We start from the raw sequence: 22,334 nt of genomic DNA on the forward strand, positions 1-22,334 counted from the left end.
ATAGTCCTCTGCCTGCGTTTACAGGGAGAACTTGGAAGCATAAGGTTTTATATATGTATATATTTGTTATGTGTAAATGTGTGTGCCTGTGTGAGCTTATGTGCACCATATGTGCAGGGCCATACAAGGCCAGAAGAGGTCACTGGATCCTCTGGAACTTGGGTTATGGATTTGGGTGCTGGGAATTGAACACCGGCTCCTCTGCAAGAGCAGCGAATGCTCTTCAGCCTGGAAAAAATAAGGTTTCCTTTAGTTGGCACCTCGGGAGAATTTAACATGTTTCTGCTGACCTGTTTTAGATGGAATTTAAGGAAATTTGTGGGTAGCTGGGAGTTAACAGCCTTTACATTTTTCATGAATAATATTGTTTTAGTTAAAAAATGCTTCTGGGCTAGGGAGGTGGGGCTGTGGGTTAGAGCCCTTGCTATAAGGACAATGCTGGGCTTGGCTGCTGATGCTGTGACCCCAACATTGTGCTGTGGCCGCAGATGGATCCTGGAGCCCCCTGGCAGCCAGGCAAAACAGCTTTAGCTGCCCACTCATTGAGATGCGCTGTCTCAGGGGAATAGGTGGGGAATGACACATGTTGTTCTCTGGCCTCATATGTGTGTGGGAAATGACACATGTTGTTCTCTGGCCTCATATGTGTGCGCCGGTGTGAATCCGCACTACACCACACACACACATACCACGCAAAAACAACAACTATAAAAACTGTATTTAAAATCTCAAGCAATATGTCAGTTGTATTCGGTGTATGAAGATGTTGACTGTACTATGACATCATATGTGTTTTAACTCAGGAAAGCTGTTAAGAATACCATGCTTGTATTTCAGAAGCCTTTTATCCTGTTCACAGCTGCCTTCAAGCTGTTCTCCCCGAGGGGAGAAACAAGAAGTCCCTTAGCAGGTGAGAAAGATGTGGAAGAGCATTGCATTTGACTAGGGGAACAAGACCCTCCCTCACCCAGGATGTAGCCAGCTTTGCAAGTCAGATTCATATGTTGCCTTGAAAGCAAAACATGTTCTGTAATCAAAAGACGACATTGACTATCTTAATTCATTGTCTCTCAGTAAGTCAAGAACCTGGACTTATAACTTATAGACTATTCAAACCTGGTTCTAAAGCTGAGTGGTGAGGGCATCTTAGCTCAGACTATCATGACTGCCACAGACTGGTGAGGGCATCTTAGCTCAGGCTATCCCCAACTTCCACAGACTGGTGAGGGCATCTTAGCTCAGGCTATTACTAACTTCCACAGACTGGTGAGGGGGGCATCTTAGCTATCATGAACTGCCATGGACTGAGTGGCCTTAACACAGAGGACTTGCATTTCCCGTCACTTTGGGAGACTGGCCAGTGGCACAGCTGGTTCCTGGGGAGAGCCTTGCCTTGGTCTGCAGACAGCAGTCTTTTTGCTTGGTACTCAGATGGCAGAGAGAGGGGGGAGGGAGGGAGGAAGGAGAAAGAGCAGGCAAACAGGTTCTCTCGTCTCTTCCTATGAGGAGCTATTCCCATCCCAGGACCTCATCTGACCCAATCCCTTCCTCAAGCCTTCCCCCAGCGGCCATAATGACAGAGTTCAGGCCACAGTAGTGGGGAAAGTGATGTGTCTCATTTCCCTACCCTCTGTACCATAGGTTGACTCTATGGTGTAGTCCTAGACAGCAAGTGAGAGGAGCGAGGCCAAAGGGAGGCTCTGGCTCTGGGGGAGACCCTTGTTCTGGGAGACAGAGGTCCCCGTCAAAGCCTGTGTGGTAGGAGTTCCTGACCAGTTCCTCAGTTTCATGGCCCTGCTGGTGGCGGCAGCTGCTGGGTGGGAGCTCCCTGGCTCGCTTTGAGGGGAAGCAGCCCTAAAAAAGTCCTTCTTGTAGACTGTGTGACTCTTTCCTATATATAGACCCCGAGTAATATTTGAGCTGCGTTTCCTCATCGGGTACATCCCCATTGCTCAGCCGCTTTTCCTACGTCGTGCCTTCGTGACTTTTCACGGCTTCAGTTTTCGGTTCTATAGACAGAGCATGGTAATAGAGCAGGACCCCTGACCTTTCCTGTTCCCCATCTTGGTGGGAAAAACATGTTCTCTTTCCACATCTGAGATGGAATCAAACATTTCTTGTGAAATATATATCGGGGCGGTGGGGGTGCTGGTCATTGCTATTCTAAACCTGCTTCCTCCTATTGAGTTCCTGGTCTGCAGGCCACTGTCTGTGGCTTCCAGCTTCCACGCTCTGAACTGCAGTTAACTGCGTACATAATGGTACCAGAGAAGGCTGCATTTGTTAGCAGGCTGCAAAGATAAGGGTGGTTGACTTTTGAATTGCAGGAGGTCTTCTTGGTAGCTCTTGATTTTTTCCATTGAGTTCTAGAACGTTGATACTCTAGCGTTTGGCGGTTTTTCAAGTAATTTAATTATAGCAGTAAATGTCAGAGCCTATTTAGTTTGAAACAAAGTTTCTACGGTTTTTTTTAACTACTTCCTTATTTTTTTAAAGAAGGAAGAAACTATCATCATACCTTAAGATCAACTTCTAAACGTCATTCCCTCTTAGAGCCTGTGTGTAACGGTTCTCGGCTTAGGAGTGGGCAGGAGAGGGACACAACAACAGCAAAACCCATTTGGCCTGAGTCAAATATCTTACATTGTTTTGTTTGTTTTTGAGACAGGGCCTTACTATCCAAGGCTAGCCTTGAACCCCTTTGTAGCTGAGGTTGGCCTTGAGTTGCCCTCCCGCTAGGCCATCCCCAACCCTTGGATCATTTTCTGAATCACTAAAATGTTTTCTCTCACTCCTTTTTACTTCGTAAATCCCTCACTTGGCCAAAGAGCGTGCTGCATGTGTGGGGCGATTCACTGGGGAGCAACCGCGCCTTTCAGCATGTCTGCTGCGTGCATCACCCCACTTTTGAGTTGTGTACAATATGAGGCTCTGCCTGGGCCCTGTGTGAAATGACACATTTCAAAGGTGTTCTATATTAAAAGAGGTCATTCTTTCCTGCTGAATAAGAAATTAACTGAGTGCATTGGTGTGCTGGGGCTATTCTTGTCATGTTAGGACAACCTGCTTAATTTTAGATCCCAGCGCTATTATTCTGTAGGCTGCCCTCCCAGGGAGATCTGGCAGACTCTGGAAGGCTTCGCAGTTGCAGGAACAAATAGAGGACAGCGACTGGCCTTCAGGACAATCAGGAGAAGGGACAGCGGGGGATGCAGGGGTGCGGGGAGACGGCGCTAGAAGGCAAGTGACAGGACCACAGGAGAGATTGTTTCGTTCCAGATGTCTTCTGTTGAGAAACGCTGAGCGAAAACGGGGTTCAGAATATTAGGACACTGGGCCTTCCTACCCCGTGAGCTCCCTCCTCCTCAAGCACACACACGATGCATGCTTGCTGCCCGCCCCTTCCAGGGCAGAGCCCTTCATACACTGTCCACTCTCTGAGGTGGCCTTCTTAGTACAGGGCCAGTCCACGAAGGAGCTCCCGCAACAGTCCACCTTACATCAGCAGACCTTGGGTTTTTGTCTGGGGGCATTGAGGGAGGAGAGGTCGAGACGGTTTTACTGTTTATCCCTGGCTGTACTGGAACTCACTCTGTAGACCAGGCTGGCCTCAAACTCACAGAGATCCACCTGTCTCTGCCTCCCAAGTGCTGGGATTAAAGGCATGCACCACCACTGTCCAGAAGGATGTTAGGTTTTCGGAGTGTCCTCTGACTGAGCTGTGAGAGACAACATGCCGGACCCCCCAGAACAGACCGCTCAGCTTGGCCCTGATCCCCCCACTAGAGCGAGAAACAAATGCGAGGTGGTACTAACACCGGGAGTGGGGAAGGAAGCCTGGCCCCGGCTTTGTGACTTGGCCTTGATTTTGCACTTTGCTGTAGTTTCCCACAAGGATGCACCCATTGGAAGCCTGTGTGGTGCTGAACTATATAGAACGCCTATCTGTAAACAGAGATTGCTCGTTCGTTTCCTGGCTGCCCAGACCCAAATAATCACACAGAAACTATATTAATTACAACACTGTTCTGCCAATGAGTCAGGCCTGTTTCTAGCTAGTTCTTACATCTTGAATTAACCCATTTCTATTCATCTGTGTATTGCCACAAAGCTATGGCTTACCAGAAAGGTTCCAGGTCCTTCTCCTTTGGCAGCTATATGGTGTCTCCTCGACTCTACCTATTCTTTCTCTATATCTCTGTCCAGATTTCCTGCCTGGCTTCAGTCTGCCCTACTATAGGCCAAAGCAGCTTCTTTATTAACCAATGGTAATAAAACATATTCACAGCATACAGAGGGGAATCCCACATCATCTCCCCTTTTCTGTCTAAATAAAGATAGTATAAATAGTATAGTAAAATTTATTTAGTAGTCTAAGTAACATAGTAAAATTGCATGTAACAAACAGTCATCAAGAAGTATAGTTACAATATTTGGTCCATTTACATTTGGTAAGTTAAGAAAAATACTCTATCATCTATCTTATCTTTGTGAGTCTAAAGTTTTATATCTAATTTATCTTTTATCATAACTAAGGAAAACTATATCTGTCTTAAACTCTTCAAAGACTATTTACTTCTTTTTACAACAGTCTATACTCTTTTTCCTCTCTCTCCCAAGCCTATGTACATTTTTTAAACACACTGTGACCTGTTGAGAGGTTTATTTTGGTCTGAATCTGTCTTTATTGCATATTTGTAATCATTTTCTGACCCAAAGTGCCTTTTTTTATGCTAAGTGGGCATGGCTAGGACCAACTCCACAGCCCTGCCTGTTGGCTACACCCCGTCCAACATGGTAGACGTATGTTCACCGCCTCTGCGAGCCATACTCACTGTCCCAGCTCCAGGGACTCATCAAGTCTGTGTCACCATTAAGCAATTAGTATCACACTGCTTACAAACCCCATTTAAGTGTGGGACCTCCGAAAGAGCCAGAGTTTGTGCTGCCAGCAAAAACCAGGAAGACATCTCTCAATAAAGCCACACAGTTTTTGCGGCTAACGCTGAGTCAGGAAACCTTCTCTTACAGGAACTGCACCTCTGCTTGCCACCAGCAAGCAGCCTATCAAAAAAAAAATGTAGCTACCAAGAAGCTGTGTTTGGCTTCCATTTTTGTGGATCTAGAAGCCCTTTTTCTTCTTAAGCTTTTTTAGGTCTTATGTGGATCCGTGCCCCAGAAGGTGAGTGCCATTTGTCAATGGAGACGCTCCTTCATTTCCCAGACACCCAGACTCGAATAATAACACAGAAACTATATTAACTACAACACTGGGGCTAGAGAGATGGCTCAGAGGTTAAGAGCATTGCCTGCTCTTCCAAAGGTCCTGAGTTCAATTCCCAGCAACCACATGGTGGCTCACAACCATCTGTAATGCGGTCTGGTGCCCTCTTCTGGCCTGTGGGCATACACACAGACAGAATATTGTATACATAATAAATAAATAAATATTTTTTTAAAAGAACTACAACACTGTTTGGCCTATTAGCTCAGGCTTCTTATTAACTAACTCTTACACCTTAAATTAAGCCATTTCTATTAATCTGTGTATCACCACGAGGATGTGGCCTACCAGGAAGGTGTCTGTGGCATCTTTCTCCTTCCTCAGCAACATGGTGTCTCCTTGACTTCACCTACTCTCTCTATATATCTCTTTCAGTCTGACTATATTCTGCCCTGCCATAGGTCAAACCAGCATTATTCATTAACCAATAAGAGCAACACATATTCAGAAGGACCTCCCACATCACCTATCCAGCCTGCACCCAAGGGTGTCGCGAAAGACTCAAATGCCACGCAACAAAAGTCCTCACTGACCAACTTCCTGGTCTTCAGGTCAGACCTTATGTTCATATCCCCTGTGGACCAGCCAGGGCGCTCCCCTCTTCTGCCTACTTTTGACACCTCTTCCCCACCACTCCAGCTGCTTACTGTCCTCAACGACTTAAGGGGTGGCTCCCCATGTAGACTGCAACTCCAGCTGAAGTGGGTGCCTCGCTTTCCCTTACTGCCCTCTCGGCGTCATCAGGCCCCTCCCACAAGGAAGAGACTGAAAAACACAGATGGAGGGAATGTTAAGAAACTTATATACTAGCATCAGAACCCACTACAGTTAAAAAAAAAAAAATTCAGGGATTGCCCCTTTTAACTTCAAAACTGTGGTGAAGGATATATAATGCAGCGTTTTCTATCTCAGCCATTTCCAGTGTGTTTAGTTGTATGGTACCAATTGTCTTTTAAAACCCAGTTCTTCTTTTTAGGTTAGTATTTAGTTTACAGCTACCTGGACTGATGATCATCCATCCAGGCATTCTGGATGGATCAACAAATAGTCAATGAGCCATCTCCTGGCCTCCCAAACTGGACAAGGGGTGAAGCATGGGTGTTTGTTTTCCAGTCCGTGGGGAGTCTCATGGACAGCCTGGGTTGTTAAAAAGATAAACCTGGCGGTGGTGGCGCACGCCTTTAATCCCAGCACTTGGGAGGCAGAGGCAGGCGGATCTCTGTGAGTTCGAGACCAGCCTGGTCTACAAGAGCTAGTTCCAGGACAGGCTCCAAAACCACAGAGAAACCTTGTCTCGAAAAACCAAAAAAAATAAAAATAAAAATAAAATAAACCTGGACCCATTATCATTTTCATCTGAGGCTGGAAGAAAGAGGGCCAACCCATGAGGCACTGGGGCAGGCTTTCCAAGAAGAGTTGAGCTGTCTACTTTCTATTAAAGTAGGATGAGCTAGGAAAAGATAAAGGAGATGCTGTCACGGAGGAGCCTTGGATTCAGGGCACCAGACATGGAGCCAGCCTTGGGGAGCCTCTGTGATCCAGGACAGAGTGGAACTAGACACAGGTGAGAAGGACTCGAGCTGAGAGGAGCTGGAGTGGCTCACGGTCCAGAGACTGGGTTTTCTCCCGAACGCACATGGAAACCATCGCTGGGCTGTCACTTCTCACGATGTTTGGGATGGTTCAGAGGGGCTAGTCTGCTGTTTTCAGGGTGTCTATGTGAGCAAACCAATCCGGTTGGGCCAGAACTACCCCAGGTGGGCCCATTATTCACACCAGTGGTGTTCAGGCTTGCACAATCCTAGTCAGCTGGCAGGTTGTTAAACAGACTCCCAGTCAGTAAGTGTGTGTGTGTGTGTGTGTGTGTGTGTTTTCTGTTGCTGTGGAACGAATGACAACAGAGGTGTGTTTTGCACCACAGGTGTCTGGCAGGACTGGAGGTGGGGACCAGGCTTGCTCACGGGGCACTGGTTCTGGGAGCTAGAGGTGGGGCTGTGGCTGGACTGGAGGTAGGGACCAGGCTTGCTCGCGGGGCACTGGTTCTGAGAGCTAGAGGTGGGGCTGTGGCTGGCCTGCACTTCTGTCAGAATTTGTGGAGCGGGCTCTGCCTCCCAGCATGGTCAAATCCTCCTTATGGAGGGCTTCCCGCCACCCCCCATGGCACCTGCATTCCTTACCCCCGACTCCTCCATCTTCAGAGTCAGCATCAGAGAGTGCTTCAGTCTTCTTTTAGACACAGACTCACTTAGTTGCCCAGACTGACCTTGAACTCACTATGTAGCCCAAGCTAGTCTCGAACTCGGAACTCCCAATCTCAGTCTCCAGAGTGGTTGGGATTACAGGTCCATGCCACCATACTTGGCTAGAAGGCCTCACTCACATTGAGTCTCTGATTTCAGGAAGAGTCCAGTCCCTTTGAGGGGCTCCCCTGCTCAGTCTCCCTGAGTGACTTAATCTAATCGCAGAGTAGAAGCAGGCCATCCTAGTTCCTGTTTCCCCATCACCGCACCCTTTGCCTCTGCCCTCTGATCTCCTGTCATAAGATGCTGTGATTCTATTGTGCCCACCTTGGTAATCCACCATCTCTCAGTCTCAAACTCAGTGTACTGGCCCTGCGTGCATAGTTCTCCTTGCCCCATAGGATGCTCACAGTTCTGGGATCAGAGGACACACTGATGTGCATGCTAACAGCCACTGTTATATAACTATATAGTAACCACACAGTAGGTAAGGTTCCACTGCGCCTGTCAAGGTTCCTGCCCTGCTGTGTCCTTGAGGTCCTTGCCATGACCACTCTGTTGTGTACCTCACACAGCTCTGCTACCCCTGTGTATACATGGTAAGATGCTCTCTGTTGTATAAAGACGTTATACCCCACCTTGTTCCCATTCATGATCCTGTGGTTATCACATTTCTGAAACTAACAAAATGCCTAAGGTCGTTTAATTCTTTAAAAACAAAAAGCAAAAGTTTATTTTGACTCACAGTTTTGGAGGTTTCATCCCGTGAAGATAGGAAGGTGATGTGGCACTTCGTGGAAGTACATGGGAAAGCAAGGTGTCAGTGCCTGGAAGAAAAAGTTATTGATATATACAGTGATTGGCATATGCAGTGATAGACATATACAGTGATTGACATATGCAGTGATAGACATATACAGTGATTGACATATACAGTGATTGGCATATACAGTGATTGGCATATGCAGTGATTGGCATATGCAGTGATTGGCATATGCAGTAATTGACCTATGCAGTGATTAGCATATGTGGTGATAGACATATAGTGATTGGCATATGCAATGATAGGCATATGCAGTGATTGGCATATGCAGTGATTGACATATGCAGTGATTGGCATATGCAGTGATAGACATATGCAGTGATAGGCATATGCAGTGATTGACATATGCTGTGATAGACCTGTGCAGTGATTGGCATATGCAGTGATTGACATATGCAGTGATTGATATGTACAGTGAAACTTGTTTTCAACCATAAAGAGAAATCAAGTTTTATCATTTTTAAGAAAATTGATACTATAAATAATGGTACTGAGTGAATTAAACCAGTCTCAGAATGAAAAGTCTTATATGCTTTCTCTTATGTGTGGATCCTAGATTTCACATAATACACAGTATCAAGTGTGTGTGTGTCTCTGTGTGTGTATGTGTGTAGATGCCAAACTTTCTAGGAAATAAAGGATGGGGAAGTAGGGGCAGATGGTGAAGGGTAGCAGTGTGTGTGTGTGTAAATGCCCCACTGTCCAGGGAATAAGGGATGGGGGAGTGGGGGCCGTGAAGAGAAGCAGGGCTGGGGAAGCACTCAGTGTACTGTATACCCCGGCAGGACAATATCCTTACTAACACATTGCCGTATGCACTGAATATAGACAGTGAAACTTAAAGAAACAGAGAGGAAGTGACAGAGTCCTACAGTCACCTGACCTTAGGCTCTCCCTAGGGGCTCAACCCCTAAAGGTTTCACTGCCTTCCAATAGCTCCAGTGTGGGACCAAGCTTTTAAGGGGTTCTCTGGGAGCCACTCACACACCAACTGCAGCAAAGCCTGCTCTTGTATGTGCTCCTGTGGAAAGCAGTTGGCGACTGGCCCTGGATGCTCGCTTTCCTGTCTGACTAGCTGCAAGTCTTGCCCCGAGCACACCTGGGACATGTTCCCTTTACTCTTGCTGCAGAATGGTGAAACTTCACGGCTTCAAGAGGAAGCACTGACTGTTGGTCCTGAGCTTCCATTTCTGCAGAGGTATCTCTCTGTCTGTGGAGTCTGCTCAGCCTTGCTTGGCCCAGAGGCTAGAGCCTCCATTCAAGATGCTGCACACAGCGAGCCTAAGAGGAAAGGTTCTTGAGGCTCAGGTAGGTGCATGTGGCTAAACTTTCCAGAGGCCATGCGGTGTCCACTGAAGCACTCGCACAAGCCCTCCCCATTCTAGGGCAGGTGACACCCTACCTCTTGGTCCACAGGACCGTGTGGATGAGGGATGGAAATTGTCTGCAGAGATGATCTTTATCACAGCGGCCTGCAGCTCTGCACCCACCCCATCTCGCATACACTGCTCTCCAGGCCCAGATTCCAGCTATGGCCTAGTGAAAGATTTTATCTAATAAACTCATTTACTTATGTTAATGTTCTTACCAAAGTATTTTTAAATGTGGCTACATGTGTGGATTCTTTTCTTTGAAAATGAAGTATGGAGAGACAGGATGGATGTCCTAATATATCCAGGACCTATGTGAGGTATTCCTGGGTACTGTACTATACCCTTGGTAATGACTGAGTTTTGTTTTGACTTTTGTTTTTGTTTTTTGACTGATTTGGCAAGGAGATTTTGGGAGGAGCAACTGCCTTCCTCTCACATGAATCTCCAGGTGCTAGGTGCTATGTGCCCTTCAGCAAATGCTTACGAAGGAGTTTTCATGTTTTGGGATATGTAGTTTGGTCTGCCCTTAGTTTAGTGGAGGAAAACAGTCCTGATGGTGAGAGCTAAGAATCCGGGGTTCCTTTACAAGGTGTTTGATGGGGTCCTTTGGCCCAAGTATGGTGTGCACCCTAGGTTTTAGTGTCAACTTAACACAACCCAGAGTCACCTGGGAAGAGGGACCCTCACTGAGGGACTGTGTTGTAATAGGGAGCGGCGGGGCTGCGTCCCCGGCACCCGGCCGCCCGCATGGCTAGCTTATGCCCCGAAATAATTACACGGAAACTGTATTCTTTTGAACACTGCCTGGCCCATTAGTTCCAGCCTCTTATTGGTTAGCTCTTACATATTGATCTAACCCATTTCTAATATTCTGTGTAGCCCCACGAGCTGGCTTACCAGGGAGGATCTTAACCTGCGTCTGTCTGGAGTGGGAGAATCATGGCGACTCACTGACTCGGCTTCTTTCTCCCAGCATTCTCTCTGTTTACTCCACCCACCTAAGGGCTGGCCTATAAATGGGCCAAGGCAGTTTCTTTATTAAATGAAAGTAACTCCTCCATCAGGACTGTATCAACGAGTTTGGCCTGAAATCATGCCTGTAGAAGACTGCCTTGATTAATGGTTGATGGGGGAGCTCAGCCCACTGTGGGCGGCACCATCCCTGTGGAAGTGAATCTGGGCTTCATAAGCTATCCAGCTGAGCGGGAGCTGGCCAGCAACACTCCTCCATGATTTCTGCTTCCGTTTCTGCCTGAGTACCTGTCTTAACCACCCTCGGTGATGGATTTTGACCTGGAATAAACCCTTTCCTCCCCAAGTTGCTTTTGGTTGTGGCATTTATCTCAGCAACAAAAAAGTAAACTAGAACACACAACAAGTCTATAATAAGTGATGACTGGATGGACAAACTCATCATTTGTCTTGCGACTTGGAATCCTGACTGTTGTAGGTCCTGGGAGTTTTCCCCTGTAACTGACTGCTTGCCTGGAATTTTCCCTCTAGCAATACATTCCACTGGAGTTGAGACTTTGATCTCGAGAATTTGCTGATTAAATACCAATTCTCTTAGAAGGCCTTGCACATTAAACAGCTGTTATCTCTAGTGCTGTAATGGGGAAAGTTTGTTGAGTAACATTCCAGTCTTGTTAGAAGGCTGATTCCAAGGAAAGGGCCCTTGCGGGCGGGCGGGGTGCACCTGCGTGATCACAGAGCACTAGGGAAGTGGGAACAGGTGAGCAAGAATTCAAGCGCAGAGTCCGCACAGTAGACCTCCAGTGGGTGTTGGATTCTCACTGCCAGCCTCACACTGCAGTCCAGTCGGCAGAATGCTCTGTACTCTGAGGTCTGATTGTACTAAGGCAGAGGTTGGCCCAGCCTCCTGCAGCACATCACAGACAATCAAATGACTGTTCCCTCACACATGATGCCTCTGATTACACTGTAAACACCTCGTCCAACACGGCTCATTACTGGGGTATTCACTAAAGATGGTTTGCAGAGCAGTTTTTGGTTTTGTTTTTTCTTGGTGGTTTTTTTTTTTTTAAGTCAAATAAATAGTTCTGATAATTTTGGTTTTAAAAAAGTCACTGACTGACAGTACATAATATCAATATACTGAGAACACCAGGCTCAGGCTGGGGTCATGGAGTACTTGCCTTGCAAGCCTGAGGACCTGAGTTGGACACCCCCTCCCCCCCCCAGAAAACACATACAGAAAGCTGGGCGTGGAGGTGTGTGCTTGCAATCCTAGCACTGGGCGGGCAGAGACAGGTGGATTCCTGGGCACTCTGGCCAGCGCCAAACCTACTTAGTAAACCACAGGTCAGTTAGAGAGACCTTGCTCCTGCAAACAAAGTAGATAACACTCCTGAGGAACTAACCCAGCTGGGATTATTTTCTGATCTACACACATGTACACGCATGTGCACCATGTGCACACATACAAGACCAAAAAAATCACCAAGCTGAGGAATTTTGGCTAAAAAATAAAATATAAATTAATGGCCCTAGTACCAAATCAGTCTTCTTCTTTTTGGGGGTGGGGTTAGTTTTTTTTCTTTGTTTTGGGAGGTGGGTTTTTTTTTAGTTGATTGTGTGTGTGTGTGTGTGTGTGTTTGATTTTCCAAGATAGGGTTTCTCTGTGAAACCAGTCGTGGCTGTCCAAGAACTCACTCTGTAGACCAGGCTGGCCTCGAACTCACAGAGTTCCACCTGCCTCTTTCTCCTGTGCTGGGGTTAAAGCTGTGTGCCATCACCGCCCAGCCCAAATCAGTCTTCTAACCGTGAATTTTATGTAGCATATCTGTTAACCTTGACCATCAAGATATAGCGTGGCAAGGGGGGGGCAACGGGGACTTTTTTGTTATTGTGGAAATTTTGTGACCAGCGTAAGCCCAGAGAGAAACACAGCAGTCTTCCCTACTGTGCTGTTTACTGTGTTACTTTTCTTCACCCGAATTGTCACGCTAGCCTATTGCTCATTATCGCTAACACTAATGACTTTACAGTGAACAGCATCCTTTTATAGTGAACATTTTCACTTCTTAAGTATCTTTATTCTCTATTCAGTGGATTTAGGATCTTTATTTTTTAATATATTTTAATATTTTTTTTAATTTTTATTGTCTGGTCATTAGTTGGATATTCAATGGCCCCAAAGGGCACATTTCCATCTCAGTCCTCTGCCATGAATGATTTCTTTACTGAGTTCCCAGGAGTGGGTTGTTAGTCCGAGGGTTTCAGTAGACCTTCCTCACAGTTCAGACCTCCTTCATCCACTTCTGTCAAGTTATTCACCTAGGTAGATGAGCTAATGTCCCTGAATCCTGGCTGCTGTCTTGAAGTTAAATGATGTCCTGTCTGTCACGACTTCCAGGTGATTCCCGGTGGAACTTTCTTGTCTCCTTGAGTTCGTGCCTTGTTTGGTTGTTTGGGACATAGACCCTTCAGGAATGGAGATCAACTCCCGGCTGCTTTCAGCTTGTCCTCTCTGGGGATCACTCGTGCTGAGGGGAACCCCTGGACTCCCTTCTGAACAACATGGGTTAGCAAGGCCCACCCCTCCTGCGCCATCCTTGGGACTCCCCACAGGTTCAAAAAGGTGTCCATGGGGACCAGGATCACAGTGCAGCTCCCTCCATCCACCTTGGCCTGCTCCCCACACCGCTTGCCCATAGCCCCTTACACAGAGCCTCTTCTGTGGGGAAATCAGACGTCCAGACAACTGGTTGGCTGAGCTAAGTTGATCACTATGGGTTCCAAATAATTCCCCTCATCACAGGCAAGGAGCCTCCACAACTGTTTCTCAGAAGTTTGGCTGGTCCTAAGGGATGTTTCTTAAAAGATAAAACCACGTTGAATGGTTTTTATAGTTTTTTTCAACATAAGATGATTGATGAAATAAGTCCTACATCTTCACATAAACAGTTTAAAATGCTGTCTTCCCAAGATCATCTCTTTTTTTTTAAGTATCTTTAAAAATCCTTGGGGATTGGATTGGAGAGATGGCTCAGCAGCGAAGAGCACTTGCTGCTCTTAGAGAGGATCCAGGTTCCACAGCACTCCACTTCCCAGGGATGCCTTCTCCAGCCGCCGTGGACACTGGGCACATATGTAGTGGAGTGTTCACAGATAAAACAGTCATCCACTTAAAATCTTTAAAAATCTCATCCTAGATCCACCTCCAGTCCTCCCCCAGATGTTCCGTTTATCACAAGCTAATTCTGAAGGGACTGTAAGTGCTGAGGTTCTGACTCTCAGCCAGGGCCTCCCCGTTATGGTCATGTTCACGCCTTTTCTCACTGCTGAATGGAATGCCTGACAGAAACAACAGGAAGGATGAGGGCAGGAGGTGGGGCTTAGGGATTAGAGAACAAGTCCATCGTGTCAGAGAAAGCATGGTGGGTGGACAACAGGCTCTTTCTGTCATAGGAAGCAGAGAGCTAGACCTGAGGAGAAAGGGGGTCTGTAAGCCCCAAAGGGCTCATCTCACCTCCTAATGGTTCTTAGCCCCCCAGAACAGTGCCACACATGAGCCTGTGGGGGACATTTCACCTTCAAATGGCAAAATAATTTCTTATTAACAATTGCTATTGAAACCAACAGTGGTTTCTGTGCACTAGAGTGTGGTCGAGGCCATCCCCACAACCATGTCAGTCTCGTAATTCCCATGAGCCATCAGGAGATTTCAGAAGCGAGAGAACATTATCCAAGTGCCCAGCAAGTCACCTCAGAGAGTGGAGGCCTGCGAACAGCCTATGAAAAATCAATACATTTGAGGAAGTGCTGTCGGAGGCGAGGGCACGCACTGTGCGGACACCACAGTGAAAGCCTCAGCGCGGCCCCCAGCACCCCCCAGTGCCTGGCTCCAGCAGATAACTCTCTAAGTTAAACCAGATGCTGTGACTTCATGTGTCTTTGGGGTTGGTCCCCGGTGAAGGGGCTCCAGTGAGACAGTGGCAGTGGCACTGGGACCTTGGAGAACATCAGTGTCCAGAGCGCACAGGGCTCGTGGCCGTGCGTCTTCTCCCACGCAGAGAAATCAGAAGTCAGTCTGTCAATGCTGGCAGCTGTTTTCTTCATGTTGTGGGGCGACTACCATTCTCAGGGCAACTGACCAGGCATTGTCTTGGGGAAAAGAGGATGTTTTGGGTCTCCCACATTCTAGCACAGGGGCGTGAGCCCAATTCTCTGGCACATAAAGATTAACTTCCCACTGTAACTCAATGGGAGCCCCCTGGATTTCCTAAGGAACACCCAGGTTTTAGTGGGGTCTTTGTCATATGCTACCATTTACACACCACCAAACTTCTTTTAAAAAATGTGCATTGGTGTTTTGCTTACATGTTGGTTGGTGTGAGGGTTCTCGATCCCCTGGAATTAGAGTTATAGACAGTTGTGAGCTGCCATGTGGATGCTGGGAATTGAGTCCAGGTCCTCTGGAAGAGCAGCCAGTGCTCTTAACCGCTGAGTCATCTCTCCAGCCCCACCTTGAATTTCCTATCCCTCAGCCTCCAACTCCCAAGTTGGGATTACAGACATGCGTCGTGCTGGCATATGTCGTACTGGGGACCAATCCCAGAGCTTCCTGCACACGAGGCAAACATTCTACCAGCCGAGCTGCACCCCATCCGTGGAGCTGGCCTTTCCATCCGATGCTGGAGAGTCACAGACTCCAACCTTGACTTCTCCCTCTCCAGGAGCAGCTCCCCTTGTCCCCCTCTGGGTGACCTTCCTCTCTAGGCCACAGTGCCATGTCTGCCAGCTCCCTGGAAAAACTGCCAGAAGGTTTTCTCAGCCCTAATGATGAGGGGGATGAGCAGCTGCCTGGGAAAGACAGGGGTTTCAGGAGTGGCACCCCAGAAAGTGGGGATCATGCTTCAGAGGTGAAGGGACAGACTTGTTGGAAAGATTGAGCAGGATTTTGTGAAAGCCATTTGGCACCTGGAGGAAGACAGCCAAGCTAAGTGATTCTGTGGGGCGAGGGGGGTGTGGCCAGACCCCACAGGCAGCAGCCCAGGTTTTGCAGGAAGTGCCAGTGTATGTCTCTGGGTGAGGACTACATCAGAGCTGAAGTTAAAAGTGGTTGTTAAAGCAAGTGATCCAGGAAGAACAGACCAAAAAGAGCCAAGCCGGAATGACTAATGGCAGCAGCTCCGGTCTTACAATCGCTAAATCATGCTGCCTCCCTTGGTCCTGGGTGATGGCGGCCAGGTGGTTAGGGCCGCTCTGATTTGCCCAAGGCTGTTTCTTCATCTTAAACTTTGCAGACCGTGCTTTTCCGAGAAGTAATAGAAGGAAGGTGATCTTTATGTGCCCGGGAAAGATTGTGGTAATAAGGAAACAGACGCTAATCAGATTCCACTTTAGGAAGAAAAGTGTGGTCTTTCTCCATGCTTGAGGGTTGAGACTGGCCTTCTCTCCTCCTCCCCCTCCTCCCCTTCATCTTCCCTGCCATCTTCTCCTTCCTCTTTCTTCCCCCTCCCTCCCTTGCCTTCTCCCTTCCTCCCTTTCTTTCTTCTCCCTCCTCTTCCTTCTCCTCGTTAGAATTTTCTTCTGTTTAGAATTGTCATGTTCACTTTCAGTTTGGATTGCCCATAAACTTCCCTCCACTAAAGCCATTTCTTAGTGCTTCCCCCTGACAGGGTGGACACAGAGCGTAGCCGCAGCCGTCACTCTTGGTGCTGGCATAAACAGTCGTTAGAATTCCTATATCAGGCCGGGCGGTGGTGGCGCACGCCTTTAATCCCAGCACTCGGGAGGCAGAGGTAGGCAGATCTCTGTGAGTTCGAGACTAGCCTGGTCTACAAGAGGTAGTTCCAGGACAGGCTCCAAAACCACAGAGAAACCCTGTCTCGAAAAACAAAAACAAAAAAACAAACAAAAAAAGAATTCCTATATCAGTCCCCAATGCAGAACAGTTGTCTTTCCCCTTGACTAAGCAAATCTTTACCAGTGGCACCACATGTACAATGAATCCTGAGTCCACATGTCATAACTGCGCCCCATTCTCTCATTGCTCCCAAAACTGACCCAAGGGGCTGAGGAGGTGGCTGGATGGTTAAGCACTAGCTGCTCTTTCAGAGGACCCAGGTTTGACTCCCAGCACCTACATGGTGGCTCACAACAGTGTGTAACTCCAGTCCCAGGAGGTGGCGAGGGTAAAGCGGAGAGAGAACATTTAGTTGGTCAGAAGAGACCATTATGATGGGCTTTGAAGAGCAAATAGGAATTTTACAACTGGTGAATCCCCTCCTCACAGTCAGCTAACAGTGAGTGTAGGCTGGAAACCAGTAACGACTGTAAGAGACATCATCGCCTAAGGTAAGGCTGCTTTGTTTGACGCACACCTACCGCTCAGTGTTCAGAACATTTTTAGAATAAATGCATTTAAGTCTTTTGGAGCTGGCAGCCCTGGGTGATTTGGCAAAGCAAATACCATAACTGGTTTCTTACATAACCCCAGAGTTGGCAGCAAGGCGCCAGGCTTTGAAATTAAGCAACATTCACTCATCTCAGGAGCCTTGCCTTTGTGTGTGTGTGTGTGTGTGTGTGTGTGTGTGTGTGTGTGTGTGTGTGTGTGTAGGGATAAATGCACTGTTTGTTCCGCTTGCACATATTCTTTGTAATTCCTGGGCGACTCCTGGGCGACTCTAATGGTGCCTTGAATAAAGTTTTCAGTGTGGAGGTATGGCTTGACTTCTGGACGTTTGGAGGCTCACTCTGCATCACCTAAAGAAGGTGTTGATACTGTGAATGCTTTAATGAGGTTGGGACAAGCGGGAAGGACAGATTGTCCAAGACTGGTAGTTGGAAGTAGGAACTAGGGCCCTTTGGAGGCCCATGGGGCCCTCTGGATGCCCGCAGTCCGCAGCAAGCACTCCACACCGTGCGGGCACAGAGGCTGGTGAGACATGCTTGTCTGTAGAACCTGAGTCTTTCCACATCTGCCTCCATTTCTGATAAAAAGAGAAAGTGTGGTTGTTGGACAGGACGTCCCCCTCAGTTTCAGACCCCGCTTCCCTGTCCCACTGTTGTTTCTGTGACACGGGCACCACCTTGATGGCATGATTCTGCCAACCTCGTTCCGCTGGGACAGTCTTCGCTTGAATTCTTTGAGCCTCCAGGAAACATTCTATGTTGCCCATTCCTGACCCTCCAACTCAGGAGATTTTCCAAAGGAGAATCCTGGGTGCCCTTCCCACCATCCCACTGGGAAGTGGGACTTTTGTCCAGTAAAGTACAATTGGGGAGGGGGTAAAAACACTGCGTTTCACAACAAACCCTACTTTTTTCTTAAAAAACAAAACTCACTGACCAAGACCAATTGCAAAATGTTTCTCTGATGCCCAGCAAGAAACATTGAGGTTTGTCAGGGCTAGCAACTCCCCACGACTTGGATTTCTAGGTCTTACAAAGCCTAAAGACTCCCTGGAGAATAATTGCTGTTTACCCCGCAGACCTTCGTCCCTTCTCATTCTGTAACATTTTCCATCTTAAGCGGCCCGCCCCGTTCAGCCCCAGAAGCGTGTTGTCTGGGCGGCCGAGTGGAATTACTACCAGTGGGAACTATGCCGCAAGAGGGGTGGTGAAGCTTCGAAGCTCAGCAAACCTCAGCGGCCTTTCCACCCTCGGAGCAGAGGTAATTAGCATAGGGAAAATGACTAAGGTGTTGACGTCACCTCTTTCCAGTAGAAACTTACACTTTGTCCCTGTCCGCCTGCAAGCACGCTGGACTTGACTCAGGAATTTGCTGTCCAAACAGGATGCTCTGGAAGCCGAGCCCTCCCCACCCCCAGGGGGCTGGCCCTCAGAGGAGCTTTATAAACCCGGCTGGAGAAAGGACCCATGGTATCTGTCTTGCCAAGGAACCGCTCCAGCTTGGTGCTTGCCTGCCTGAGTCGTTAGCGTCTGCCCCGTAGGAAAGCAGAATGCATTTTAGGGACTTTCACTACAATTTTAGCTCCCTGATTGCCTGTGTGGCGAACCGTGATGTCTTCAGCGAAAGCGAAACCAGGGTAAGGTTTCCTGGCGACCCTTGAGCTCAGAGCATTTTCCAAGAACGCCGCTAGTTGGGACAGTTAGCCAAAATCTCAGGGGCGGGTGGCTGTCTTGTGGGGTTTATCAAGTAACCCCCAAAGTAGTTAGAGTCTTGAAAATCAGACGCTGTTGCCTGAAGAATTAACTGGGATGGGAATTGGGTAGAGCTACTGCTTTGAACGCTCCGGGTTCCCTGTGTGCGCGGGAGGTGCGGACATTGTGTGTGGCCACACTTGGCTCCTGTGAACTCTGGAGGGAGGCTGCTGCCAGCTCTTGCCCCTGGAGTTCCAAATGACCCGATTTCCTCGTGGGAAATACTGTGAGAAGACTGCATGTTTGCAGTACTGGCAAGTGTCTGCCTTCAGCTTCCAGATCCTTCCGACTAGAGAAAAATGCAGGCATAGCAAATATTAAAACTCAGTGTGGGATGAGATAGCAGCCATCACAGAGATAATTAGTTGTCTTTATCACTTTGCTTTTCTTCTCCATTTGGGAAAAGCATTAAGAGGTTTTTTGGTTTTTTTTCCCATCAGTTACTATCAAGCATTAATAGTAATAGTAACTAATTGATCTTTACTAAGAATCATATATGAAAGGATATTGAATATGTCCCGTTTGTGGGGATGGTGTTTGGAATGCTTTCTATTCAAGTCCATTGGGACGCGTAGAGAGTTTAGTCATAGCTAAATGTTATAACGTTTGAGAGACTGGACAGTAGCTTTTTAACTTGATTGTAAACACAGTCTATTCACAGACAGGCTACAAACTTGATGTGCTGAATATTAGCCTAATAAGTGAACTCATTCAACTGTTTCTTATTAAGTAGAGATCCTATACAACAAGTGTAGCAGCTGGGTATCTACTATTAGAACAAATAAGATTATTTCCTAAGTGTGCGCACTTAGCAATAATGTGTGTTCTCTGTTGCTGTGCTTCTGAGCCCTATCTTGCATTCTGAAAATATTCACTAAGTCATCTCTCCTAGTTTCTGAATCATAACTTCAAAACTACAGTTAGTCACAGTGCCCATTTATGAGATCATGTGAAATCCCAGCCTTACCAAGACACCCTTCTGCCAGAAACCTGCCCAGTCCCTCACAGCTGCAGGAGAGGATCGCCCAGCTGCCCAGCTGGTGACGTCCAGGTCAGAGGTCAGCTCTGCTGTGCTCCACACCTACATCTGGGTCCCCAGCCACCTGCCTCAGAGAAGAGCCCGGCACGTGGTTGTGCTGCGCTCCACCTGGAGCAGGCACAGAGCCTCTAGGTTTTTAGTCCCAGAGATGGCTGACTCAGAGTTCCCTGCCCTGTCTACACTTCCCTCAGTGTTTCCAGGATAGGCTTGTAAGTTTCTGCCTCAGTTGTCCACCTCTGCAGGAGTGAGACCACGCTCAGGATCCAGGATCCAGCTGCCTCTCACCACCCACCCCCAGAAGTCCCTGCAAGCTGGCCTGAGTGTTCTTGTTTTTTGTTGTTTTTTTGTTTTGGGTTTGCTTGGTTGGTTGATTGATTGTTCCAGACAGGGTTTCCCAATAGCTATGGAGCCAATTCTGGAACTCGCTCTATACACTCTGCTGGCCTTGAACTCATGGAGATCTGCCTGCCTCTGCTGGGATTAAAGGTGTCCACCACCACTGCCCAGCTTGTCCTGAGTGCTTTAGCCTGTAGAAAAGAACTCAAAAAGCTGGGCGGTGGTGGTGCACACTTTTAATCCCAACTCTCAGGAGGTAGAACAGGTGGATCTCTGTGAGTCCAAGGCCAGCCTGGTCTACAGCAGAGTGAGCAGACTCCTAAAGCTACAGAAAAACCTTGTCTTGAAAAACAAACAAACAAAAAGAATAAAAAAAGAAAGAAGGAAGGAAGGAAAAGAAAGAGGAAGGAAGGAAGGAAGGAAGGAAGGAAGGAAGGAAGGAAGGAAGAAAGAAAGAAAGAAAAAGAAAGAAAGAAAGAAAGAAAGTCCAAAAACACCTGGCATCTAAAAAGCCCCCATAATCTTCCTGGAGTCCCTAGGAGGTGCATCCCACATACTGCTGCAGGAGAGGGTGGGGCCCCCAGCCTTTCCCAGGAGACTGATGAGCTTTTTCCAGAAGCCAAGAGCCAAGCTAGTAATCCCAGAATCTGGGCTTTGCACGCTCACAGCTCTCACTGTTTCCTAATTCTCAGCAGCCCTTACAACAGCAGGGCAAGGCTGTACCTGCAGGAAAGCATCGCCCCCCCCCCCCCCCCCCCCCCCCCCCCCCCCGCCCCTGCCGGCTTGCGCCACATTCAATTTTAAGCCTTTAAAAAGTTAAAAAGTAACAGACCGAGATAAACCACAGTGGGAGTTCACAAAGAGCTTCCTTTAAGTAATGGTCAGACTTTCTTTTTAAGGTCATTGTGCCTTTGTTCTTCAGTTTTCAGAAAGGTTCTCCCCCCCACACACACACCGCTTCAGATTTGCTTGCAGGACCTTGAACCCTAAAGAAATATTTGAAGAACACAAAGTCTACTCTGGATGAGCTAGCTAGACAGCAGTGGGTCATGGGAGTATCAGGCTTGGATAAGGAGCGACCTGATGCTACCTCCCTGGAAAATGTGTATCCCACTTTTAAAAGGAGTGGTAATTGTTCTGCTGTTTAAATGAATTTGGCATAATAAACTCTGTCTACTTCCCTTCTTAGAGGATCACCTGAGTTAGTCTAATGGTGGCGAGTGTGCTTAGTCTCTCTCTCTCTCTCTCTCTCTCACACACACACACACACACACACACACACACACGAAGCCCTGGAAATGGCTGATACTCATTTCTTCACCAAGGAAGGTAATGAGTAGGGCCTCCCTCAAGCAGGTGAATTTTAAACTATTTTATTGGTACTGTTTTTCAGGCCAAATTTGAATCCCTCTTCAGGACGTATGACAAGGACATCACCTTCCAGTATTTTAAGAGCTTCAAACGCGTCCGAATAAACTTCAGCAACCCCTTATCTGCCGCCGACGCCAGGCTGCAGCTGCATAAGACTGAGTTTCTGGGGAAGGAAATGAAGTTATATTTTGCTCAGGTAAGTGTGTCCGTTGCAAAGCAGGGTCCTCCCTCCTAGCACGTCCCAGCAAAGCGCCCCATGTGCTGGTTATGATAGACACTGGAAAACTAGTGCGCATCCTAAGAGAAGAGGAGCCCTACCCTGAATTCTGAGTCTCACCTGATCTGAGAAGGAAGCAGGGAATGTGAGGACCACCTCAGAGATGGTTACCCTGTAGCTTCCTAGGCTGGATGGGGAATGAGGGAAAGAAGCCCTTCTGGTTCACCTCAGAGATGGTTACCCTGTAGCTTCCTAGGCTGGATGGGGAATGAGGGAAAGAAGCCCTTCTGGTTCACCTCAGAGATGGTTACCCTGTAGCTTCCTAGGCTGGATGGGGAATGAGGGAAAGAAGCCCTTCTGGTTCACACAGGCAGCTTGCAAGGGTGTCACTGCAGGCTACTCGGGTACACTAGGACCTGGGCATTGGGTCTGTGCGAGGTTTCTCAGGGATCTGGTGCGGGTTCTCTAGGCTTACAGCAGTATGTGGCTTTGTGAAGAACCTGAATGCAGATCAGCACA

At 47.8% G+C, this 22,334-nt stretch overlaps 1 protein-coding gene across 3 annotated transcripts in view; it reads left to right on the forward strand.

Moving 5' to 3' along the window:
- The window catches only part of Rcan1 (regulator of calcineurin 1), a 79,675-nt gene that overhangs the window by 51,828 nt on the left and 5,513 nt on the right, over positions 1-22,334 (forward strand). The window contains exons 1-2 of one of the 3 annotated variants that reach the window (XM_057765969.1): positions 18,566-18,737; positions 21,621-21,794. In XM_057765969.1, the coding sequence (XP_057621952.1) occupies positions 18,651-18,737; positions 21,621-21,794 (261 nt within the window). In that variant the 5' untranslated portion in view covers positions 18,566-18,650. Of the gene's footprint in view, positions 1-18,565; positions 18,738-18,951; positions 19,111-21,620; positions 21,795-22,334 lie in introns of those variants that run through there. The other 2 variants (XM_057765970.1, XM_057765968.1) reach the window with 2 other exon arrangements.

This window comes from Chionomys nivalis, chromosome 3, assembly GCF_950005125.1.
Source record: "Chionomys nivalis chromosome 3, mChiNiv1.1, whole genome shotgun sequence".
NCBI lineage: Eukaryota > Metazoa > Chordata > Mammalia > Rodentia > Cricetidae > Chionomys > Chionomys nivalis.